Source organism: Salmo salar, chromosome 13 (assembly GCF_965601325.2).
Source record: "Salmo salar chromosome 13, fSalSal1, whole genome shotgun sequence".
Lineage (NCBI taxonomy): Eukaryota > Metazoa > Chordata > Actinopteri > Salmoniformes > Salmonidae > Salmo > Salmo salar.
In genome coordinates, this window is record NC_138303.1 from 22,819,863 (window position 1) to 22,844,264 (window position 24,402).

At 44.5% G+C, this 24,402-nt stretch overlaps 1 protein-coding gene across 1 annotated transcript; it reads left to right on the plus strand.

The window, feature by feature from the left end:
• The first annotated feature begins 449 nt into the window (after positions 1–449).
• On the plus strand, positions 450–5,092 carry LOC106566665 (intermediate filament protein ON3). The gene is made up of 9 exons (XM_014134906.3): positions 450–799; positions 1,321–1,529; positions 1,725–1,785; positions 2,157–2,252; positions 2,379–2,543; positions 2,660–2,785; positions 3,349–3,569; positions 3,720–3,766; positions 4,011–5,092. The coding sequence occupies exons 1-9, from the start codon at positions 536–538 to the stop codon at positions 4,106–4,108; spliced, it is 1,287 nt and encodes a 428-aa protein (XP_013990381.3). The 5' UTR covers positions 450–535; the 3' UTR covers positions 4,109–5,092.
• Positions 5,093–24,402: the final 19,310 nt, after the last annotated feature.

Sequence of the window (24,402 nt, forward strand, 5' to 3'; positions counted from 1 at the left end):
CTGTCACATACTCTCATAACTGGAACACAACTCCCATAACTGGACAAGCTGACTTGGAGAACATGAAAGACACAAATCGTTACCTCTTTTAGATGGCCACCAGTAGTTAAAGAGAAAATATTAAGTTAAATATAAAGGCCAGTGTAATGTCTTGTTATTAAAAAATGAAGTCCTAAAGGCTGGCTGATACAGCACATCACATTCCCTCTAAGGTGTTTGTTGACCATGTGGTAGAGGTAAAACCACAAGTCTTGGTTCCCTAAAGCAAGTCAGAAGAACAGGTATCCAGGTACAAGCTTAAAGTAGGTATGTACAGTATGCATCTGACTGGTTCTTCCACATTGAGAAGTGACATACCTTCACCACCTCTTTCACGCCCACACACATACATACACCCACACACAGACACAGGCTACCCTGGCCCTACCCTCTCCCTTCTATATAAGGGGATTCATTTGTTAACGGTAACACAGCTCAGCAACTCCAGCCTCAGTCTGCAATCATCCCAGCTGTAATACATTCACACAACGGAACCATGAGTATAAGGACAAAGAATTGCACTGGGACAAGCCCTAATTACATGAGGGACTTCAGCAGCATGTCCTTGGGCTCCAGAAACGGCCCCAGGACCAGCAGCAGTGGCCTCTACATGGGAGGCTCCATCACGGCCGTGACCATCAACCAAGGCCTGCTGGCACCCATCAACCTGGATATCGACCCCAAAATCCAGGCTGTCCGCACCCACGAGATGAACCAGATCAAGGGTCTCAACAATCGCTTTGCCACTTTTATCGATAAGGTACAGTATAAATAGAGTGTTTTTTGCCGCTTGCTGTTTTTTGTCTTTTGTTTGTGTGAATGTTCAACTCATGTGAAAAATACTGGAAAAAATATTAAAGAGTTATTGTGGTAAATCCAGAAAATGTATGAAAAGCATAAAAAATGAGGAGTTCGGTGGATTGCATCACATCACCTTAATAACGTAAGAGCCCAGGAATATGGTTGTGATGATGGTAATGACACTCCAATCTACATAATAATTAGTAGAACCAATCTAGTAAAGTCAATAACAGGTTTAAGACATTGTTTCCTCCTCTTGGAGTGTTTAACCGTAGAAGCACCTCTCCCTCTGGGCACTGTTTCAACGTTTGTGTGTGTGTGTGTGTGTGTGTGTGTGTGTGTGTGTGTGTGTGTGTACGTGCCTGCGTGTGTGCCTGCCTGCCTGCATGTGTGCCAAACATGACGTGTGGACTGAGGACTCCAAACATCTATAATAACAAATCAATTATTCATATGTATGTGTGTATGTGTGTGTCACAGGTGCGACACCTGGAGCAGCAGAACAAAATGCTAGAGACCAAGTGGAAGCTGATGCAGGACCAAACAACTGGCCCCTCCGACATGGAACCCATGTTCCAGACCTACATCAACAACCTGCAGAGACAGCTGGACCAGATCAACAATGACAATGACCGGTTGGATATGGAGAACAGGAACATGCACCATAATGTGGAGGACTTCAAATCAAAGTAAGAACACAGTGACGTTAGTCTGGTTGGAGATCTGTTTGTGCGTTAGCCAATTCCTCTGTCATGTTTGTTGTCATGCAAGACATGCATGCTGGGCTGTGACAAAAGCCTGCATAATGCAGCTCTTCGGGGCCAGAGTTGGTCTCCCCTGTTATAGAGACCCTAACTCTATTCTATTGCTTTGGCTTGTTCCAGGTATGAAGATGAGATCAGCAAGAGGAACACAGCAGAGAATGACTTTGTCGTGTTGAAAAAGGTACGCAACTGAATGATAACATTCAGTGAAGAATAGTCTCAGAAATGTATTGTATAGATAAAGTGTAGCCAGAGTCCCATTCTGATCTAATCTAACTCATCTGCCGTAGGTCGAAGATTAATAATAGTTAGGGAAAATAGGCGAATCATCAAAGGTGTATTACAAATGTGCCTTTTATGTTCAGTAAAGCTTGAGTATTTTCCATGGTTTGAAAGATGTAGCTACAACTAGCTACGTAAACAAGAGTCAGTACTGCAAACATCCCCATATGAACAGGTAAAAAGGGGCTATGACTTGTTTTATGTGAGGCTGCATCGGGTAGGCATGTTTCTCAGTGTTACAGCTGTTGACTGTCTTCTGCTGTTCTGTAGGATGTGGATGCTGGTTACCTGTCCAAGGTGGATCTGGAGGACAGGTTGGCTGGGCTGGAAGATGACGTCAACTTCTTGAAGGTCTTGTACGATCAGGTAAGGCAGTGCTAAATCACACATATATATTTTTGATGCCCCTATAGTCAAAGATGCCAATACCATAGAGACACGGTATTTAGCACTATAGAGATTACAGAAATGACATTGTTTCTTTCATGACAGGAGCTGGGTGAGCTGCAGTCTGACGTGAAGGACACCTCTGTGGTGGTTCAGATGGACAACTCCCGGGGCCTGGACATGAACCAGATCATAGCTGACGTCAAGGCCCAGTACGAAGACATCGCTGCTCGCAGTCGGGAGCAGACCGAGAGCTGGTACAAGACCAAGGTGAGGAGGTCAGGGGTTAGAGAATGAGGAAATCTTAAGCGTTCATGCCTAAGGGAGCAGTACAGCAGGTCAAACAATAATTCATAAAATAAACCTGTCGTCTCTGCCCACATCAGGTTGACAGTTTGGCCGGCCAGGCTGGCCAGGCTGCAGAGGAGCTGCGCAACACCAAGGCTGAGATCGCTGAGCTGAACCGACTCATCAGCCGCTTACAGAATGAGATCCTGGCTGTCAAGGGACAGGTGAGCACCGCACCTGACTGGAAGGAGTAATAAACCATTTTATAATTGAAGACTGTTTTAATCATAGACTATAGTGTCAGACTGGATAGAACACCACCTTACAATTGAGGAGTACTGTACTGTATGTCAAGGCTTGGTGCCAGACTGATTTCTGATTTGGCCAACTTATCGTTATCTTCGGTCTGGCACAGCACCAATGTGGCATTGTTGATCGCAAAAACAATGTTACACTCTCAGGCTAAAATACCAGTATATCTTTGTCTTTGTCTCGGAGGACAAAGACACATTTTAGAATGGAGCAATTAAGTCATATGCCGGATGGCAGCACATGTCTCAGCTCACTGGGTATAATTACACCTGCACAAATGGACGACAGATGATGACACAGTGTTTATGCATACCTGAACTACATAGGCCTACGTTATGTGTACAATAATGTATTCTGGGCTATAATGAAAACCTAATGACTGTAAAAATGACCCATGATAACAGCGTGAAGAAAACCACGCTTATTTTTTCTGTTCCAAATGTCTTCTGATTCATTTCCCCCCTTAACACTATAGAAGGCCAACCTGGAGAGCCAGATAACAGAGGCAGAGGAACATGGGGAGATTGTCGTAAAGAATGCCAGGGCTCTAATCAAGGACCTGGAGGTAGCTATGCAGAGAGCCAAGCAGGACATGGCCTGCCAGATCAGGGAGTACCAGGACCTGATGAACGTCAAGCTGGCCTTGGACATCGAGATTTCCACCTACAGGAAACTGCTGGAGGGCGAGGAGACCAAGTAAGGAGATGATGAAACTCTGAGGGACTCAAAGTTCCACTATGACCAGCTCCTCTGCATAGACAGCTTCCGAAATCCATGATGCAGAGAAAATGAAGTGTGTGTATAGCTGTATGATATTTTTATTGTCTCTTCCTCTTCCGTCCACAGATTTGGACAACAATCAATCACCAACATTTCTACCACAAAGCCTTGTTGTAAGTTATCTTTCACCCTAAACTACTAGAAGCCCCTGACAGAACTATTATCTCTAAAGTTAGCATTCTTATTCTCCTCTCACATTCCTTTACCTTCGAACCTTGTTTTACGAAGGCTCATACTATTGATAGGATTTAGGGATCGAAAACAGGTGTGGTGATTGGCAGGAAGAGGGATAATGGAATCTTGATGGAGACAATAGCCTTTGTAATAACAACCCGCATCCTCCTCTTTTCCCCCCAGACACCATGCCGGAGACCAGCTACCAGCAGCCCACCCGATCTTCTGCTGTCTTCATCAAAATGGTGGAAACCTCCGACTCATCCAGATCGTACCACTGAAAAACAACATGTTGCTGAGACACAACATGACTCAGAGAGGTCATTTTCTGAAGGGGCTACAGTTTTCATAACAATCCATGGCACTCATAACACATTCATAGCAGCCTATAGAGGCAGTCATAGAGCATTATGAGACTCTAGGTATATACCTTAATATGAATATTTATAAGACAATAACACTTCATAAGAATTTGCATCAAGTAAAGTGTTACTGTTACTTTATACCATGGCATTGTTGAATACTTGTTTTTGATTGGCTTGAAGGGCATTCTAGAACGTGCACTGTTTTCCTATAACGCATGGTATATATGCACGGTAGAATTCAATGGCTATAGTTAATTCTTACATGTTCTATGTTTGAGTTGCTTTTGAAAGCAAAGTCGAATTGAAAACACTATTGCCATTGTTGAATTCGATTTTCATAATGGCAAGCTAGGACTAATGATTTAGTTAGCTAAACTAGCAAGGCTGTTTGTTTGGTTACCACGGCAACTACTGTAGCTATCTAGTAAACTTGCTAGCTACTCCAGTGGATGTTGAAAATATTTCTACCGCAAATGAAATAATTTCTAGTGGCAATTATGTTAAACTATAGTCATGGTATAAAATGGATAATCAACGTTGTGCTCTTTGCGTTCTCTGGGAACTAATACAACTCTGTGTGAGGTCAGTTGCACTTTGCTAGAACGTAGTGGAACACACCGCGTCGTTAATTATTTTCCATAGAACGCATAGATCCCCTCGTTGATTATCCCTTATATATACACTTCATCATACTACATCAAAGAAATTATCTGTCAACCAGACCTCACAGAACCACTTGTTATTTATTTGTTATGCTGTACTATAAACTGCATTGAGCTTGTTTCCCAGTATAAGATTAGCCTAAAATCTGTTTTTTTACTTCTATTAAAACGGTTTAATGATGCAATATCATGTACCAAGATGTTCAGACACAAATAAAGACTCATAATGGGGATCACATGCAATCGTTTGACTCATCTTTCACTTCTGACAGATTAATGACTAGACTACACATCCGCATTTTCTACATTCTCTTCATTCCAACCTCCACAAAGTACCAGATGTTGTGTGATAGTTATCATGACAATACCTTCCTATGAGGAGGATGGGATCCACCCAAATCATTTGAGTTCCTGGATCCTTTCACAGCATTATAAGGCTGCGTTGAGATGACCCAATGACCCAAGCCCAGCTCAGTTAATCCCTATCATTGTGTGACGCAGAGTTGTCATAATGCTTCAGCAAATGTATATTACACCAGGGGTGTTGGTTGACACAATGTAAGTAACCTAATTTATGTCCCTCTAACTGTCCTGAATGTCTGCTGATTGTACAGCTATTGTATGCATTAATCATGTACCTATGAACCAGCTTTATACAATTAACATTGAGCCGGTGTGCCCTAGGAGGAAGTCCACTGTGTGCAGCTCACCCTGCACTAACATAAATAACATGAGCATATCTACTTCTGCTAAGCTTCCCAGTAAAGCAATAAAATAAGTAAGCATCCCAGACGAAAAGTGCTCAAAATAGCCCACATTAACATATGTAGCTTAAGAAACAAGGTTGATGAAATCAATAATTTGCTAGTAACAGATGACATTCATGCTTTCATATCTCTGAAACTCACTTAGATAATAATAACATGCCATACTAATAAAGGCCTTTTAATCAATTATATGAAGAGTGCCTTGGTCCTCCTGACCAACTCACCCCTTTTACCAAAGAGCACCTTCTGTCTACCAACATTTACTATTGTGTACCTTAGTAGCGCTTCCCTTCCTCCTCTTTCTACTAGATAATACCTTTGATGATAGAGTGGTAGCAAAACAAGGTTATAAAATTTACAGAAAAGATAGAAATGCCAATGGTGGAGGTGTTGCTGTTTATATTCACAACCACATTCCTGTAAAGATTAGAGAGGATCTCATGTTAAATACTGTTGAAGTAATATGGCTACAGGTTCATCTGCCTCACCTAAAGCCCATTCTGGGGGGAAGCTGCTATAGACCACCAAGTGTTAACAGTCAGTATCTGGATAACATGTCAGAAATGCTTGATAATGTATGTGATATCAACAGAGAGGTATATTTTCTGGGTGATTTAAATATTGACTGGCTTTCATCAAGCTGCCTACTCAATAAAAAACTTCAAACTGTAACCAGTGCCTACAATCTGGTTCAGGTTATCAGTCAACCTACCAGGGTAGTTACAAACAGCACAGGAATGAAATCATCAATGTGTATTGATCACATCTTTACTAATGCTGCAGAAATTAGCTTGAAAGCAGTATCCAGAGCCATCGGATATAGTGATCACTATATAGTAGCCATATCTAGGAAAACCAAAGTTCCAAAGGCTGGGCCTAATATAGTGTATAAGAGGTCATACAATACATTTTGTAATGATTCCTATGTTGTTGATGTAAAGAATATTTGTTGGTCAGTGGTGTGTAATGACGAGCAAACAGTTTGAAGCATTTCAAATTATGAAAGACAAGCATTGTAATTTAGAATTTTGAGTGTGGAAGAGGTGAAAAAAATATTGTTGTCTGTCAACAATGACAAGCCACCGGGATCTGACAACTTGGATGGAATATTTCTGAGGATAATAGCAGACGATATTGCCACTCCTATTTGCCATATTATCAATTTAAGCCTACTAGAAAGCCGGTGCCCCCAGGCTTGGAGGGAAGCAAAAGTCATTCCGCTACCTAAGAATAGTAAAGCCCCCTTTACAGGCTCAAATAGACGACCAATCAGCATGTTACCAACCCTTAGTAAACTTTTGGAAAAAATGGTGTTTGACCATATACAATGCTATTTTAAAGTAAACAAATTGACAACAAACTTTCAGCATGCTTATATGGAAGGACATTCAACAAGCACACACTAACACAATTGACTGATGATTGGCTGAGAGAAATTGATGATAAAAAGATTGTGGGGGCTGTTTTGTTAGACTTCAGTGCGGCTTTTAACATTATCGATCATAGTCTGCTGCTGGAAGAACCTATGTGTTATGGCTTTACGCCCTCTGCTATATTTTGGATAAAGAATTACCTGTCTAACAGAACACAGAGGGTGTTCTTAATGGAAGCCTCTCGAACATAATCCAGGTAGAATCAGGAATTCCCCAGGGCAGCTGTCTAGGCCCATTACTTTTTCCAATCTTTACTAATGACATGCCACTGCCTTTGAGTAAAGCCAGTGTGTCTGTATATGCAGATGACTCAACACTATACATGTCAGCTACTAAACCGACTGAAATGACTGCAACATTTAACAAAGAGTTGCAGTTTGTTTCAGAGTGGGTCGCAAGGAATAAGTTAGTCCTAAATATTTCTAAATCTCAAAGTATTGTATTTGGGACAAATAATTCACTAAACCCTAAACCTCAATTATATCTTGTAATAAATAATGTGGAAGTTGAGCAAGTTGAGGTGACTAAACTGCTTGGAATAACCCTGGATTGTAAACGGTCATGGTCAAAACATATGATACAACAGTAGCTAAAATGGGGAGAAGTATGCCCCTAATAAAGTGCTGCTCTACCTTCTTAACAGCACTATCAACAAGGCAGGTCCACCAGGCCCTAGTTTTGTTGCACCTGGACTACTGTTCAGTCGTGTTGTCAGGTGCCACAAAAAGGGAAAATTGCAATTGGCTCAGAACAGGGCAGCATGGCTGGCCGTTTGGATGTACACATTGAGCTAATATTAATAATATGCATGTCAATCTCTCCTGGCTCAAAGTGGAGGAGAGATTGACTTCATCACTACATGTTTTTATGAGAGGTATTGACATGTTGAATGCAACAAGCTGTCTGTTTCAACTACTGGCGCACAGCTCGGACACCCATGCATACCCCACAAGACATGCCACAAGAGGTTTCTTCACAGTCCCCAAGTCCAGAACAGACTATGGGAGGCGCACAGTACTAAATAGAGCCAGGACTACATGAAACTCTATTCCACATCAAGTAACTGATGCAAGCAGTAAAATTCGATTAAAAAAAACAGATAAAAATACACCTTATCGAACAGCGGGGACTGTGAAGCAAAACAAACATAGGCACAGACACATGCATACACACACACGATAATATACACACTATACACACACGTACACATGTATTTTGTACTGTAAATATGTGGTAGTGGTGGATTAGGGTACACAGTGTGTTGTGAAATCTGTGAATGTATTGTAATGGCAGCAGCTAATGGTGTCCATAATAAATACAAATACACATTTTCACACTCAGCAGACCTGAAACCAGACAATGAGAGAGAGAGTGAGAAGAGAGAGAAAGAGAGAACAAAACAAAACAAGTTTATGTTTTCATAATAGTTTTCTTGTGTATAATTTGGAACAATAAGCGAAAGACAACTGGGTTTGTAGGTATAACCAAAGGAAATTGTGGTAATGGGGCAGGCGAGAGTGGGCTTATATAACAGCACATTCAGATATCAATGACTTGTGTAGAACAGACATGGGCTTATTCACTTGGTGCAAATAACAGCAAATTCAAATAATAATTATTTATTTTTCTAACTAGGAAAGTCAGTTAAGAACAAATTCATATTTACAATGACAGCCTACTGGGGAACAGTGGGTTAACTTCCTTGTTGAAGGGCAGAACGACAGATTTTTACCTTGTCAGCTCAGGGATTCGATCCAGCTACCTTTCAGTTACTGCCCCAACGCTCTAATCACTAGGCTACCTTCAGCCCCACGACATACATCTGTTGTGTAGAAAAGAGTATAATAGGCAGTCATGCCAGCATCAGGCTAACCAAAACAGATAAACTCAGGGTCTTAGTTATAGGCTACAACTACAGTCTGGAGTCTAGACACAAGACGACTGGACCCTACCCAACGAAGCTATTTGATATGAAGAGCAAAAAGCCTTTACTGGGATAGATGATGATAATTATTGACAGTGCTTGACAGATTAACCCCGCCCACTCTAGCCCTCTCCCTCCTTCCACCTCTTGATGAATGGAATGTTGTTTTCAGGAAGTGCAGAAATATTTTATCTTAGATGCATTGTCGCTAACACCCTATTGTTTTTCTGAATCATACACTTACCTGTCTCGTTGTGGTATGTGATGACTCAACCTATATGTTACTTTGTGTGTAAATGGCTGTGATTGTACACTATATATACAAAAGTATGTGGACACCCCTTCGAATTAGTGGATTTGGCTATTTCAGCCACATCCGTTGCTGACAGGTGTATAAAATCACACACACACAGCCATGCAATCTCCATAGACACACATTGGCAGTAGAATGGCCTTACTGAAAAGCTCAGTGACTTTCAATGTGGCACCGTCATAGGATGCCACCTTTCCAACAAGTCAGTTTGTCAAATGTCTGCCCTGCTAGAGCTGACACGGTCAACTGTAAGTACTGTTATTGTGAAGTGGAAACGTCTAGGAGCAACAACGGCTCAGCCGCTAAGTGGTAACCCACACAAGCTCACAGAACGGATTGGCCCCAGCCTACGTCCATGGTGCAAAGTTTCCTGGGATTCGCCAACTTTTATCGCCGCTTTATCCGGGGTTACAACACCCTGGCTTCCCCACTGTCTGCACTCACCTCTCCCAAGGATCTGTTCACATGGTTCCCAGCTGTTGATCGGGCGTTCTGGGATCTCAAACACCATTTCACCACAGCTCCCATCTTGGTTCATCCTGACCTGTCCTGCCAGTTCGTGATGGAGGCCGATACTTTGGAAGTCAGAGTGGGGGCTGTCATGTCCCAGCGTTCTGCCCAGGACCTCAAGTTACACCCCTGCGCCTTCTTCTCCCATCACCTCAATGCCACGGAGAGGAACTACGATGTGGGGAATCATGAGCTTCTCACGGTGAAGATGGCATTGGAGGAGTGGAGGCACTGGCTGGAGGGGGCGGAACATACGTTCATTGTGTGGACCGACCACAAGAACCTGGAATATCCCTGCACCACCAAGCATGGGGGAGGGGGGAGGGGGGGGGGGGGGGCAGATAACCAAAAGTTTGTTCTTGACACGGTCCGCTCCTTGGTCCTAGAGAGAGGGCCCACTCCTCCAGGCTTGTCTGCCATCCGGGCTCCCGATGGACCCTGGCCTTTGTGAGACAACGCTTTTGGTGGCCTACCATGATTCCTGACGTCTCCGAGTTCGTCGCCGCATGCATGGTCTGTGGTCAGAACAAGACTCCTCGGCAAGCTCTAGCTAATCTCTTTCAAACTCTGCCTGTCCCTCACTGTCCCTGGTCTCACATAGCCCTGGACCTTGTCACGGGTCTCCCCCCATCTGATGGCAACACCGCCATCTTGACAGTAGTGGATAGGGTTTCCAAAGCCGCTCACTTCATTCCTCTCCCCAAGCTACCCTCTGCCAAAGAGACGGCCCAGCTCATGCTGCAGCATGTCTTCCAGATCCATGGACTGCCCGTGGACATGGTCTCCGACCGGGGTCCTCAGTTCTCGTCCCGTTTCTGGAAGGCGTTCTGCACACTCATTGGGTCGTCAGCCAGCCTGTCCTCCGGGTTCCACCCCCAGCCCAACAACCAGTTGGAGTGAGCGAGCCAACCAAGACCTGGAAATGGCTCTTCGCTGCCTGGGGTAGGCCTTTTTCTGTTTTTGCATCATACAAAGCCTCCGTGCACAAAGCGAGGTCCATACAGAAATGGTTTGTCCAGATCGGTGGAAGAACTTGACTAGCCTGCACAGAGCCCTGACCTCAACCCCATCGAACACCTTTGGGATGAATTGGAACACCGACTGCGAGCCAGGCCTAATCGACTAACACCAGTGCCCGACCTCACTAATGCTATTGTGGCTGAATGGAAACAAGTCCTGCAGCAATGTTCCAACATCTAGTGGAAAGACCAACTCCATATTAATGCCCATGATTTTGGAATGAGATGTTTGACGAGTAGGTGTCCACATACTTTGGTTTTGTAGTGTATGAACACAAGTATCAGACTTGTAGTTTACTTCTGAGGGTTTGCTTTGATGCAATCATGAGATATGGTATTTTCAATACAACTTCAGCAGCATAGGAGGCTGCTGAGGGGAGGACAGCTCATAATAATGGCTGGAATAGAGTGAATGGAATGGTATCAAACCCATGGAAACCTTTTGTTTGATGAGTTTGATACCATTCCATTCATTCCATTCCAGCCATTACTATAAGCCAGTCCTCCCCAATTAAGGTGCCACCAACCACCTGTGCTTAGCAGGTAAATCATAAAAGACAGACATTTCGTCGTCATCAGAACTCTGATGCTGAGTTAAGTTTGAATACTACTTTGTATGCTCATATACAGCCTCTCTCACTCTCCATTGCCCTCTAATAAACTTTTAGCAGAGCCATGAATACCCAGCTCCATATTGTACTTAAAGTGCCCATGAACTGAAGATAATGGGGCGGTAGGTATGCTAGTGGTTTGAGCGTTGGACTAGTAACCGAAAGGTTGCAAGATCAAATCCCCGAGCTGACAAGGTAAAAATATGCCGTTCTACTCCTGAACAAGGCAGCTAACCCCCTGTTCCTAGGCCATCATTGAAAATAAGAATTTGTCCTTAAGTGACTTGCCTAGTTAAATAAAGGTAAAATAAAAAATAAATTGTATTCATCCCGAGGACCATTATCATAGACTGTATATAGACCATTACAAACATCTACTGGCCAATGAGGGACACTACAACAACAGAATGTCATACTTCAGTTCTCATCACAGAAGCTAAGCATTTTGTTATACCGGATAGAGCCATGAAACAAACAGTGTGTGCACACATGAAAAAATACTGTAGTATCTGCTGTAGTGTTTGTGTGGACATGACGGTAGTATACTGTCGTATTTTCTGTAGTGTTTTTGCAGACATGACTAGTATATTGTTGTTTTAACAGTTTACTATTGTATAAATACTGCAGTATTACTATAGTAAAAAAAAACGATAGTATATATTATTGTAATTACTGTAGTATTTCTGCAGACATTACTGTGGTATTCACTATGATATTTTGTTTTATTATCTTTGGCATAGAAAGTGGGGACTTCGTTCTTGAAGAAATAATAAAAGAGCACATTTTCAATAACCTGTAGGTAGGGCTGGCATCTGAACAGATAGTTCAGCACTTACTTTCTATAAGCTCTAGGGAACACAATATATGGTCTATACTTGGTATGTACGTTTCTTACTCATGGATGGCACAAATTGTAATATGAGGGATAGGAATGGGTGGGGTATATGCAATTTAAATGCTGTAGTATAACGATAGTAAAACTGTGGTGTTTTTGTGGACACTAGTTTATTTTACGGACATACTGTAGTAGGCCCTACTTGATATAGTATTCTACAGTATACTACAAAATTCTATAGTAAGTACTTTACATGATCGAGGGATACTACAGTTTTGTAGTATACTGAAGAATACTATACAACACAATGTAGTATCCCTCGATTGTGTAGTGCTTAATGTAGTGTCATGACGTGGCCCTTCCTGGGTATAGATCGTGGCATCCCCCTCTCTCCCTCTCTCTCCTACACCCAGGCTCTATGTCAGGTCATAAATTCCTTGCGGAGACTCTCTCCCCCTGGCCATGCAGAAAGAGACACATAGAGAGAACATAGGATTTCACATGGCGAACTCCTAAATCCCCACAATGGTGATTTGATACATAATGTCCACTTGTGAGAAGGTGGGAATGGTCCATGGACACTTAAGGGACAGGTATGACAAATGTGTTTCATTTGGTGACCTCAGAGAGGACAGGAAACACACATAACTACCTCTCTGAATATGTACATTTCTCAATTATGGGGTTTGCATCTAATTCTTGTATAAAATGAATGAGTAAAGATGAAACTATTTGTGAAATGATGTAATATGATGTTAAACCTTTAATGTGAAAGAATTGTATTCCCTTTGAGGTTGAACTAAGTCATTGGCCCGCCCCCGTGAGCACAGACATGATCTGGCATCATAGACCCGCCTTTTCTATTGTTACGAATAAAATCCCCTCCTGAGGACATCCTCTTTAGACCACACGTACCTCGGTCAGCTGAGGGGGCAAAGGTTTGAGTTTAGACTTAGCAAACCCACAGCGTGAGTGCGAATAGTTATTGAATTCCTAACCATACCACGTGGAGCATTGGCTACATGACTGGAATTGGTTCAATTCTGGGACTATCGATCCCTACAGAATAAGAGCAAATCTTAGATAATAATAACTAGTCTGTAGCTAGAAATTATGTCAACCTGGGATGCGAAGCCCGACAACCGTCAAAACATCTATTCTATGAGAACATTTCTGAATGGTACTCTGAAGTATTCATTCTAACCATGAAAGACTTGGATCTTCAGGGAAGCAGAGAGAGAGAGAGAGACACACTCGGATGAACTCTCCAACAGAAGGACTGACGATTCCAACAGAGATCATGATGACACACGGAGGTATTTTGATATAACTATGGATTATTTGGAACCAAAACAACATTTGTTATTGAAGTAGAAGTCCTGGGAGTGCATTCTGACGAAGAACAGCAAAGGTATTCCAATTTTTCTAATAGTAATTCTGAGTTTAGGTTGTCCCAAACTTGGTGGGTGTCAAATTAGCTAGCCGAGATGGCCGAGCTGTGTACTCATAATATTGCAAAATGTGCTTTCGTCGAAAAGCTATTTTAAAATGTGACACCGCAATTGCATAAAGGAGTTCTGTATCTATAATTCTTAAAATAATTGTTATGTATTTTGTCAACGTTTATCATGAGTAATTTAGTAGATTCACCGGAAGTTTTCGGTGGGTATGCTAGTTCTGAACATCACATGCTAATGTAAAAAGCTGTTTTTTGATATAGAGTTCCAGGAATGCTGAGTTCCAGGAATGCTGCCTCTGCCTCAGGTGTCCAGTGGAACGGAGTGGAGGTGGAGGTGAGAGTGGTGAGCGGTGCTGCCAGACGGCTGTAGTTGCGGATGAAACATCTATAAAAATTGCAAACCCCAGGAAACGCTGTAGCTGCTTCAGGTTGGAGGGCGCAGGCCACTCTGTGACTGCCATGACCTTGGCGGGGTCCATAGGTAACTGTACCTGTGCAATAATTTAACCCAGGAAAGACACTGAGGCAGCATGGAACTCACATTTTTCAGCTTTAACAAAAAGCTTATTCTCCAACAGCCATTGAAGAACTTGGCGAACGTGTTGCTGGTGAGCCTCAGGGTCCTTGGAAAAAAGTCAGGATGTCATCTAAATAGACAAAAACGAAGCATCCAATCACATCCCTCAGCGCATCATTGACTAGGTTCTGGAAAACAGCAGGGGCGTTAGTAAGACCAAGATATGACCAAATACTCAAAGTGATCTTGTGGACTGTTGAACGCACTCTCTTATGCAGACAAGGTGGTAGGCATTCCGGAGGTCGAGTTTGGTAAACACTGTGGTACCATGGAGGGGGGGAAAAGCAGAGCTGATATGTGGCAAGGGATACTTGTTCTTAACTTGGATATTATTCAGCCCACGGAAGTCTATGCATGGCCTCAGTGACCCATCCTTCTTCTTCACAAAAAAAAACCCCAGCACCCACCGGAGAGGTAGATGGCTTGATAAGTCCTGCAGCCAGAGAATCCTGGATGTACCTCTCCATAGCCTCTTGCTCAGGGCAAGAGAGGTTAAACATTTACATTTACATTTAAGTCATTTAGCAGACGCTCTTATCCAGAGCGACTTACAAATTGGTGCATTCACCTTATGATATCCAGTGGAACAACCACTTTACAATAGTGCATCTAAATCTTTTAAGGGGGGGGGGGGTTAGAAGGATTACTTTATCCTATCCTAGGTATTCCTAAAAGAGGTGGGGTTTCAGGTGTCTCCGGAAGGTGGTGATTGACTCCGCTGTCCTGGCGTCGTGAGGGAGCTTGTTCCACCATTGGGGTGCCAGAGCAGCGAACAGTTTTGACTGGGCTGAGCGGGAACTGTGCTTCCTCAGAGGTAGGGGGGCCAGCAGGCCAGAGGTGGATGAACGCAGTGCCCTTGTTTGGGTGTAGGGCCTGATCAGAGCCTGAAGGTATGGAGGTGCCGTTCCCTTCACAGCTCCGTAGGCAATCACCATGGTCTTGTAGCGGATGCGAGCTTCAACTGGAAGCCAGTGGAGAGAGCGGAGGAGCGGGGTGACGTGAGAGAACTTGGGAAGGTTGAACACCAGACGGGCTGCGGCGTTCTGGATGAGTTGTAGGGGTTTAATGGCACAGGCAGGGAGCCCAGCCAACAGCGAGTTGCAGTAATCCAGACGGGAGATGACAAGTGCCTGGATTAGGACCTGCGCCGCTTCCTGTGTGAGGCAGGGTCGTACTCTGCGAATGTTGTAGAGCATGAACCTACAGGATCGGGTCACCGCCTTGATGTTAGTGGAGAACGACAGGGTGTTGTCCAGGATCACGCCAAGGTTCTTAGCACTCTGGGAGGAGGACACAAGGGAGTTGTCAACCGTGATGGCGAGATCATGGAACGGGCAGTCCTTCCCCGGGAGGAAGAGCAGCTCCGTCTTGCCGAGGTTCAGCTTGAGGTGGTGATCCGTCATCCACACTGATATGTCTACTGATATATGTTAAACAACCAGCTACTGGGGAGAGGAGCTCCAGGCTGGAGGTCAATGGCGCAGTCGTTCGGCCGATGAGGCTGCAGCGACAGGGCATGGTGCTTGCTGAACACAGGAGCTAGATCGTGATACTCGGGAGGAACTGATGACAAGTCCGGAGGTTCTGGAATGAACTGGGGCACAGACAAGGCAGGGGGAAGGGCAGAATGTAGACAATTAGAGTGACAAAATGAACTCCAAGTGGTTACCTTTCCGGCGGTCAAGTCAACCTGTGGGTTGTGTAGCTTTAACCATGGATGGCCAAGAACCAGGGGAGAGTAAGGACAGTCGAGTATGTGGAAACTAATCTTTTCCTGGTGATTTTCAGAGAGACGCAGTATGACAGGGACGGTTCTCTCAAAGACACGGGCGAGGAGCTGTCCATTGAGAGCGTTGGTATTGAGGGGTGAATCGAGAGAGACAGTGTCCAGGCCCAACTGGATAACGACACCTCGGTCCAGGAAGCTCTCGTCGACGCCCAAATCGATTAAAACAGACAGAGGAAAAGCCTGGCTCTGCCACACAAGGTTGCCTTCAAGCAGGGATTTGGGGGAAGATGGGCAGGCGATTTAGCTCAACAGTACAGTCGTGGCCAAAAGTGTTGAGAATGACACAAATATTCATTTTCACAAAGTCTGCTGCCTCCGTTTGTATGATGGCAGTTGGCATATACTCCAGAATGTTATGAAGACTGATCAGATGAATTGCAATTAATTGCAAAGTCCCTCTTTGCCATGCAAATGAACTGAATCCCCCAAAAATATTTCCACTGCATTTTAGCGCTGCCACAAAAGGACCAGCTTACATCATGTCCGTGATTCTCTCGTTAACACAGGTGTGAGTGTTGACAAGGACAAGGCTGGAAATCACTCTGTCATGCTGATTGAGTTCGAATAACAGACTGGAAGTTTCAAAAGGAGGGTGGTGCTTGGAATCATTGTTCTTCTTCTGTCAAACATGGTTACCTGCAAAGAAACACATGCCATCACCATTGCTTTGCACAAAAAGGGCTTCAAAGGCAAGGATATTGCTGCCAGTAAGATTGCACCTAAATCAACCATTTATCGGATCATCAAGAACTTCAAGTAGAGCGGTTCAATTGTTGTGAAGAAGGCTTCAGGGTGCCCAAGAAGTCCAGCAAGCGCCAGGACCGTCTCCTAAAGTTGATTCAGCTGTGGGATCGGGGCACCACCAGTACAGAGCTTGCTCAGGAATGGCAGCAGTCAAGTGTGAGTGCATCTGCACGCACAGTGAGGCAAAGACTTTTGGAGGATGGCCTGGTGTTAAGAAGGGCAGCAAAGAAGCCACTTCTCTCTAGGAAAAACATCAGGGACAGACTGATATTCTGCAAAAGGTACAGGGATTGAACTGCTGAGGACTGGGGTAAAGTCATTTTCTCTGATGAATCCCCTTTCCGATTGTTTGGGGCATCCGGAAAAAAGCTTGTCCGGAGAAGACAAGGTGAGCGCTACCATCAGTCCTGTGTCATGCCAACAGTAAAGCATCATGAGACCATTCATGTGTGGGGTTGCTTCTCAGCCAAGGAAGTGGGCTCACTCACAATTTTGCCTAAGAACACAGCCATGAATAAAGAATGGTACCAACACATCCTTTGAGAGCAAAGGATCCCAACCATCCAGGAACAGTTTGGTGATGAACAATGCCTTTTCCAGCATGATGGAGCACCTTGCCATAAGGCAAAAGTGATAACTAAGTGGCTCGGGGAACAAAACATCAATATTTTGGGTCCATGGCCAGGAAACTCCTCAGACCTTAATCCCATTGAGAACTTGTGGTCAATCCTCAAGAGGCAGGTGGACAAACAAAAACCCACAAATTCTGACAAACTCCAAGCATTGATTATGCAAGAATGGGCTGCCATCAGTCAGGATGTGGCCCAGAAGTTAATTGACAGCATGCCAGGGTGGAATGCAGAGGTCTTGAGAAAGACGGGTCAACACTGAAAATATTGACTCTCTGCATCAACTTCATGTAATTGTGTCTAAAAGCCTTTGACACTTATGAAATGCTTGTAATTCTGCTTCAGTATTCCATAGTAACATCTAACAAAAATATCTAAAGACACTGAGGCAGCAGACTTAGTGAAAATTAATATTTGTGTCATTCTCAAAACTTTTGGCCACGACTGTATATCCTTCACTACTGCCGAGCCCCCACTTTTGCTGGACGCAGGGAACACGGAGAAAAAGCGACCATGTGGGCCACAGAATAGATAGCTCCTAGCGCCGATTCGCCATTGCCTCTCCTCTGGAGAGAGATGGGCCCGGCCGAGCTGTATCGGTTCAGGATCTGGAAGAGCCTGGGCTAGGATGCAGCTGGAGAAGGAGGATAAGGCACTGAAGCAGATGTTATGGGGCACGCAATCCTCCCTACCCTCTCCCTCCGACGCTCACGGAGATGGTTGTTGATGCGGATGGCGAGAGAGATGAGTTCATCAAGTCCATCAGGCTCATCCCTGGACACCAACTCATCCTTGAGGGTCTCAGTGAGCACATTCTAGAATGCTCCCTGAATGGGGGCCTTGACGGAGGGACAGGAGTCGTTTCGCAGGATCCTTACCGCAGACCGGGTGGTTGAAGACTTTCTTCATCTCCTCCGTGAATCTGGAGTAGAAGAAGCAGATGGGGGACTGTCTCTCCCACACCGCCATGGCCCTGGAAAAGGCTGCTCCACGGAGGCAGCCTATCAGAAAGGAAATCTTGGCCTGTTCGCTAGCATAAGAGTAGGGCTGTTACTCAAATACTAGTGAACATTGTACCAAAGATGCTCTGCAAGCTTTGAGGTTGCCATCGTAACGCTCGGGAGTCAGAACAAATGGCTCCCGGGGCAGAGAAGAAGGACATGGGACTGGTTATGAGCTCTGGGAAAAGGTTTGGCCCTGTAGGTCAGACAAATTCTGTGAAAACTCCTTGATGTGCTCCAGAAGGGTTTTCAGGACTTGGTCATGTTGCTCAAGCAGAGCGCCTTGACCGGCGAGGGTTTGGTGGAAAGGATCTGAATCTGCTGGGTTCATCTCTTTGGCCAGATCATACTGTTACGCGAAGTGGAACAGGGGAACCCAAGAGCAGACTCAGATGAGGAGACTGGGATGAAGTAACCAAGGTATTTATTGAAACATGGGGAAGATGGAGTGCAAGTCAGGGGAAGCTTGGGTGAATTGCTATAAACCAGGTGTGGAGGCTGAGGCTGGAGCGAGAGGGGTTAGAGCAGGGTAAGCAGCTCCGGAGGGGAATCCAAGGAAGCAGTAGAGTGGGGAATCCAGGACAGAGTAATAGGATGATGAGACATGGGACTGGAGACAGGAACCACAGTCAGAGCGGGCAGAACGAGCAGAGATTACGATCTGGCCGCGTGGAAGTGGCAGGGCTGAGTATTTGTACTGGTCTTGATTATGGAACAGGTTTCGGCTGGTGGGGATCTGCTCTGACTCCAGCACACCTGTCTCCGCCCACACACACACACACACACACACACACACACACACACACACACACCACACACACACACAGGGAGAGACTACTGGGAGAGTGGCAGCAGATCAAGGAGACACAAGATGAGCAGTAGAGGGCGTGACAGGAGCAGATGTAACACTTTGTTTTGTTGATGTTGAGTGTGAGGTTGTTTTCCATGCACCACACTCCCAGAGCCCTCACCTCCTCCCTGTAGGCTGTCTCGTCATCGTTGGTAATCAAGCCTGCTACTGTTGTGTCGTCTGCAAACTTGATGATTGAGTTGGAGGCGTGCTTGAACAGGGAGTACAGGAGGGGGCTGAACAGCACCATTGCGGGGCACGAATGTTGTGGATCAGCGGAGTGGAATGATGTTTCCTACCTTCACAACCTGAGGGCGGCCCATCAGGAAGTCCAGGACCCAGTTGCACAGGGCGGGGTTCAGACCCAGGGCCTCGAGCTTAATGATGAGCTTTTACTTCAGCTTTATTTAACCAGGTAGAAAAGTTGAGAAGAAGTTCTCATTTACAATTGCGACCTGGCCAAGATAAAGCAAAGCAGTTCGACACATACAACAACACAGAGTTACACATGGAGTAAAACAAACATACAGTCAATAATATAGTAGAAAAATAAGTCTATATACAAAGTGAGCAAATGAGGTGAGATAAGGGAGGTAAAGGCAAAAAAGGCCATGTTGGTGAAGTAAATACAATATAGCAAGTAAAACACTGGAATGGTAGATTTGCAATGGAAGAAAGTGCAAAGTAGAAATAGAAATAATGGGGTGCAAAGGAGCAAAATAAATATATACAGTAGGGGAAGAGGTAGTTGTTTTGGCTAAATTATAGATGGGCTATGTACAGGTGCAGTAATCTGTGAGCTGCTCTGACTGCTGGTGCTTAAAGCTAGTGAGGAAGATAAGGGTTTCCAGGTTTTGTAGTTCGTTCCAGTCATTGGCAGCAGAGAACTGGAAGGAAAGGCGGCCGAAGGAGGAATTGGCTTTGGGGGTGACCAGAGAGATATACCTGCTGGAGCGCGTGCTACAGGTGGGTGCTGCTATGGTGACCAGCGAGCTGAGATAAGGGGGAACTTTACCTAGCAGGGTCTTGTAGATAACCTGGAGCCAGTGGGTTTGGCGACGAGTATGAAGCGAGGGCCAGCCAACAAGAGCGTACAGGTCGCAGTGGTGGGTAGCATATGGAGCTCTGGTGACAAAACGGATGGCACTGTGATAGACTGCATCCAATTTATTGAGTAGGGTATTGGAGGCTATTCTGTAAATGATGTCGCCGAAGTCGAGGATCGGTAGGATGGTCAGTTTTACGAGGGTATGTTTGGCAGCATGAGTGAAAGATGCTTTGTTGCGAAATAGGAAGCCAATTCCTAGATTTAACTTTGGATTGGAGATGTTTCATGCGAGTCTGGAAGGAGAGTTTAAAGTCTAACCAGAAACCTAGGTATTTGTAGTTGTCCACATATTCTAAGTCAGAACCAAATATCACTATCAAGAGGGTGTGCAGAAAGGAATATTTTAACATTAATTTGATTTAAATTCAAAATTCTTGCTGCTTGAAATAAAGTTGCAATTTGTTTGCTTCATGTAATGTACAGTATCATCCCAGTGTAATTAATATGCAGTTCAACATTAGCACCACAAGGTGTCAGCGCTAGCATTTGTTTTACTACATGTAAACAAACCACCACCTTGGTCTCTTAAAACCTCTTAAAGGATTGGACCCTTTTTTTAAAAAGTTTCCTGTAAGCTACGACCCAGTGGGCAGAGCTAGGCATTTTGCACTGGGACACGGTTTTTTTAACTCTATAAATATACAGTATAAAGCCTCTCATTTTACACTAGGTCCGCCGTAGTTCTGTGTAACCTAGTTAATATATTTGAGACCAGTGTATTGCAGTTAATTTCGTCTTTGACTTAATAAGTAAAATATCTTTGAGTAGTAAACAGGGAAACGAGTACCAGACAGTTCGCAATAAAACATACCAGACGGGGGGCATCGTTAGGCTACCTCAATTATTGGGATCATCTGGTTCTCACCTTATGATATAACGTTCTAATTTTTCTGCCAGATTATCTTTCTGCACATCTCTTTATTTACAATGCTGTCTGTCATGCTTATTACAAACGCAGGACATTGAATGTTACCCAAATTGACTCAGAAATGTAACAAAAGTAGGCCTACAGTATTTTTTTATTTTATTCCACCTTAATTTAACCAGGTAGGCTAGTTGAGAACAAGTTCTCATTTGCAACTGCGACATGACCAAGATAAAGCAAAGCAGTTCGACACATACAACAACACAGAGTTACACATGGAATAAACAAACATACAGTCAATAATACAATAGAAAAAGTCTACATACAGTATGTGCAAATGAGGTAGGATAAGGGAGGTAAGGCAATAAATAGGCCATGGTGGCGAGTAATTACAATATAGCAATTAAACACTGGAATGGTAGATGTACAGAAGATGAATGTGCAAGTAGAGATACTGGGGTGCAAAGGAGCAAGATAAATAAATAAATAAATAAATAAATAAATAAATAAATAAATAAATAAATACAGTATGGGGATGAGGTAGTTGGATGGGCTATTTACAGATGGGCTATGTACAGTTGCAGTGAACTGTGAGCTGCTCTGACAGCTGGTTCTTAAAGCTAGTGAGGGAGATATGAGTCTCCAGCTTCAGTGATTTTTGCAGTTCGTTCCAGTCATTGGCAGCAGAGAACTGGAAGGAAAGGCGGCTAAAGGAAGAATTGGCTTTGGGGTTGACCAGTGAAATTTACCTGCTGGAGTGCGTGCTACGGGTGGGTGCTGCTATGGTGACCAGTGAGCTGAGATAAGGCGGGGCTTTACCTAGCAGAGACTTGTAGATGACCTGGAGCCAGTGGGTTTGGCGATGAGTATGAAGCGAGGGCCAGCCAACAAGAGTGTACAGGTCGCAGTGGTGGGTAGTATATGGGGTTTGGGTGACAAAATGGATGGCACTGTAATAGACTGCATCCAATTTGTTGAGTAGAGTTTGAGGCTATTTTGTAAATGACATCGCCGAAGTCGAGGATCGGTAGGATGGTCAGTTTTACGAGGGTATGTTTGGCAGCATGAGTGAAGGATGCTTTGTTGCGAAATAGGAAGCCGATTCTAGATTTAATTTTGGATTGGAGTCTGAAGGGAGAGTTTACAGTCTAACCAGACACCTAGGTATTTGTAGTTGTCCACATATTCTAAGTCAGAACCGTCCAGAGTAGTGATGCTGGAGGGGCGGGCAATTGCGGGCAGCAATCGATTGAAGAGCATGCATTTAGTTTTACTTGCATTTAAGAGCAGTTGGAGGCCACGGAAGGAGAGTTGTATGGCATTGAAGCTCGTCTGGAGGTTAGTTAACGCAGTGTCCAAAGAAGGGCCAGAGGTATACAGCATGGTTTCGTCTGCGTAGAGTTGGATCAGAGAATCACCAGCAGCAAGAGTGACATCATTGATGTATACAGAGAAGAGAGTCGGCCCAAGAATTGTACCCTGTGGCACCCCCATAGACACTGCCAGAGGTCCGGACAACAGGCCCTCCGATTTGACAGACTGAACTCCATCAGAGAAGTAGTTGGTGAACCAGGCGAGGCAATCATTTGAGAAACCAAGGCTGTTGAGTCTGCCGATAAGAATGTGGTGATTGACAGAGTCGAAAACCTTGGCCAGGTCGATGAACACGGCTGCAAAGTAATGTCTCCTGTCGATGGCGGTTATGATATCGTTGAGGACCTTGAGTGTGGCTGTGGTGCACCCATGATCTGAAACCAGATTGCATAGCGGAGAAGGTACGGTGGGATTCGAAATGGTTGGTAATCTGTTTGTTAACATGGCTTTCGAAGACCTTAGAAAGGCAGGGTAGGATAGATATAGGTCTGTAGCAGTTTGGGTCTAGAGTGTCACCCCCTTTGAAGAGGGGGGATGACCGCGGCAGCTTTCCAATCTTTGGGAATCTCAGACGATACGAAGGAGAGGTTGAACAGGCTAGTAATAGGGGTTGCAACAATTTAGACAGATCATTTTAGAAAGAGAGGGTCCAGATTGTCTAGCCCGGCTTATTTGTAGGGGTCCAAATTTTGCAGCTCTTTCAGAACATCAGCTATCTGGATTTGGCTGAAGGATAAATGGGGGAGGCTTGGGCGAGTTGCTGTGGGGGGTGGAGGGCTGTTGATCGGGGTAGGGGTAGCCAGGTGGAAAGCATGGCCAGCCGTAGAAAAATGCTTATTGAAATTCTCAATTATAGTGGATTTATCGGTGGTGACATTGTTTCCTAGCCTCAGTGCAGTGGGCAGCTGTGAGGAGGTGCTCTTATTCTCCATGGACTTCACAGTGTCCAGGAACTTTTTTGAGTTTGTGCTACAGGATGCAAATTTCTGCTTGAAAAAGCTAGCCTTTGCTTTCCTCACTGCCTGTGTATATTGGTTCCTAACTTCCCTGAAAAGTTGCATATCAAGGGGGCTATTCGATGCTAATGCAGAACGCCACAGGATGTTTTTGTGCTTGTCAAGGGCAGTTAGGTCTGGAGAGAACCAAGGGCTATATCTGTTCCTGGTTCAAAATGTTTTGAATGGGGCATGCTTATTTAAGATGGTGAGGAAGGCACTTTTAAAGAATAACCAGGCATCCTCTACTGACGGGATGAGGGCAATATCCTTCCAGCATACCCGGGCCAGGTCGATTAGAAAGGCCTGCTCGCTGAAGAGTTTTAGGGAGCGTTTGACAGTGATGAGGGGTGGTCATTTGACCGCAGACCCATTACGGATGCAGGCAATGAGGCAGTGATCGCTGAGATCTTAGTTGAAAACAGCAGAGGTGTATTTGGAGGGCAAGTTGGTTAAGATGATATCTATGAGGGTGCCTGTGTTTACGGATTTGGGGTTGTACCTGGTGGGTTTATTGATAATTTGTGTGAGATTGAGGGCATCAAGCTTAGATTGTAGGATGGCTGGGGTGTTAAGCATGTCCCTAGCAGGATGAGCTCTGAAGATAAATGAGGGGCAATCAATTCCCATATGGTGTCCAGGGCACAGCTGGGGGCAGAGGGTGGTTTATAGTAAGCGGCAATGGTGAGAGACTTGTTTCTGGAAACGTGGATTTTTAAAAGTAGAAGCTCGAATTGTTTGGGTA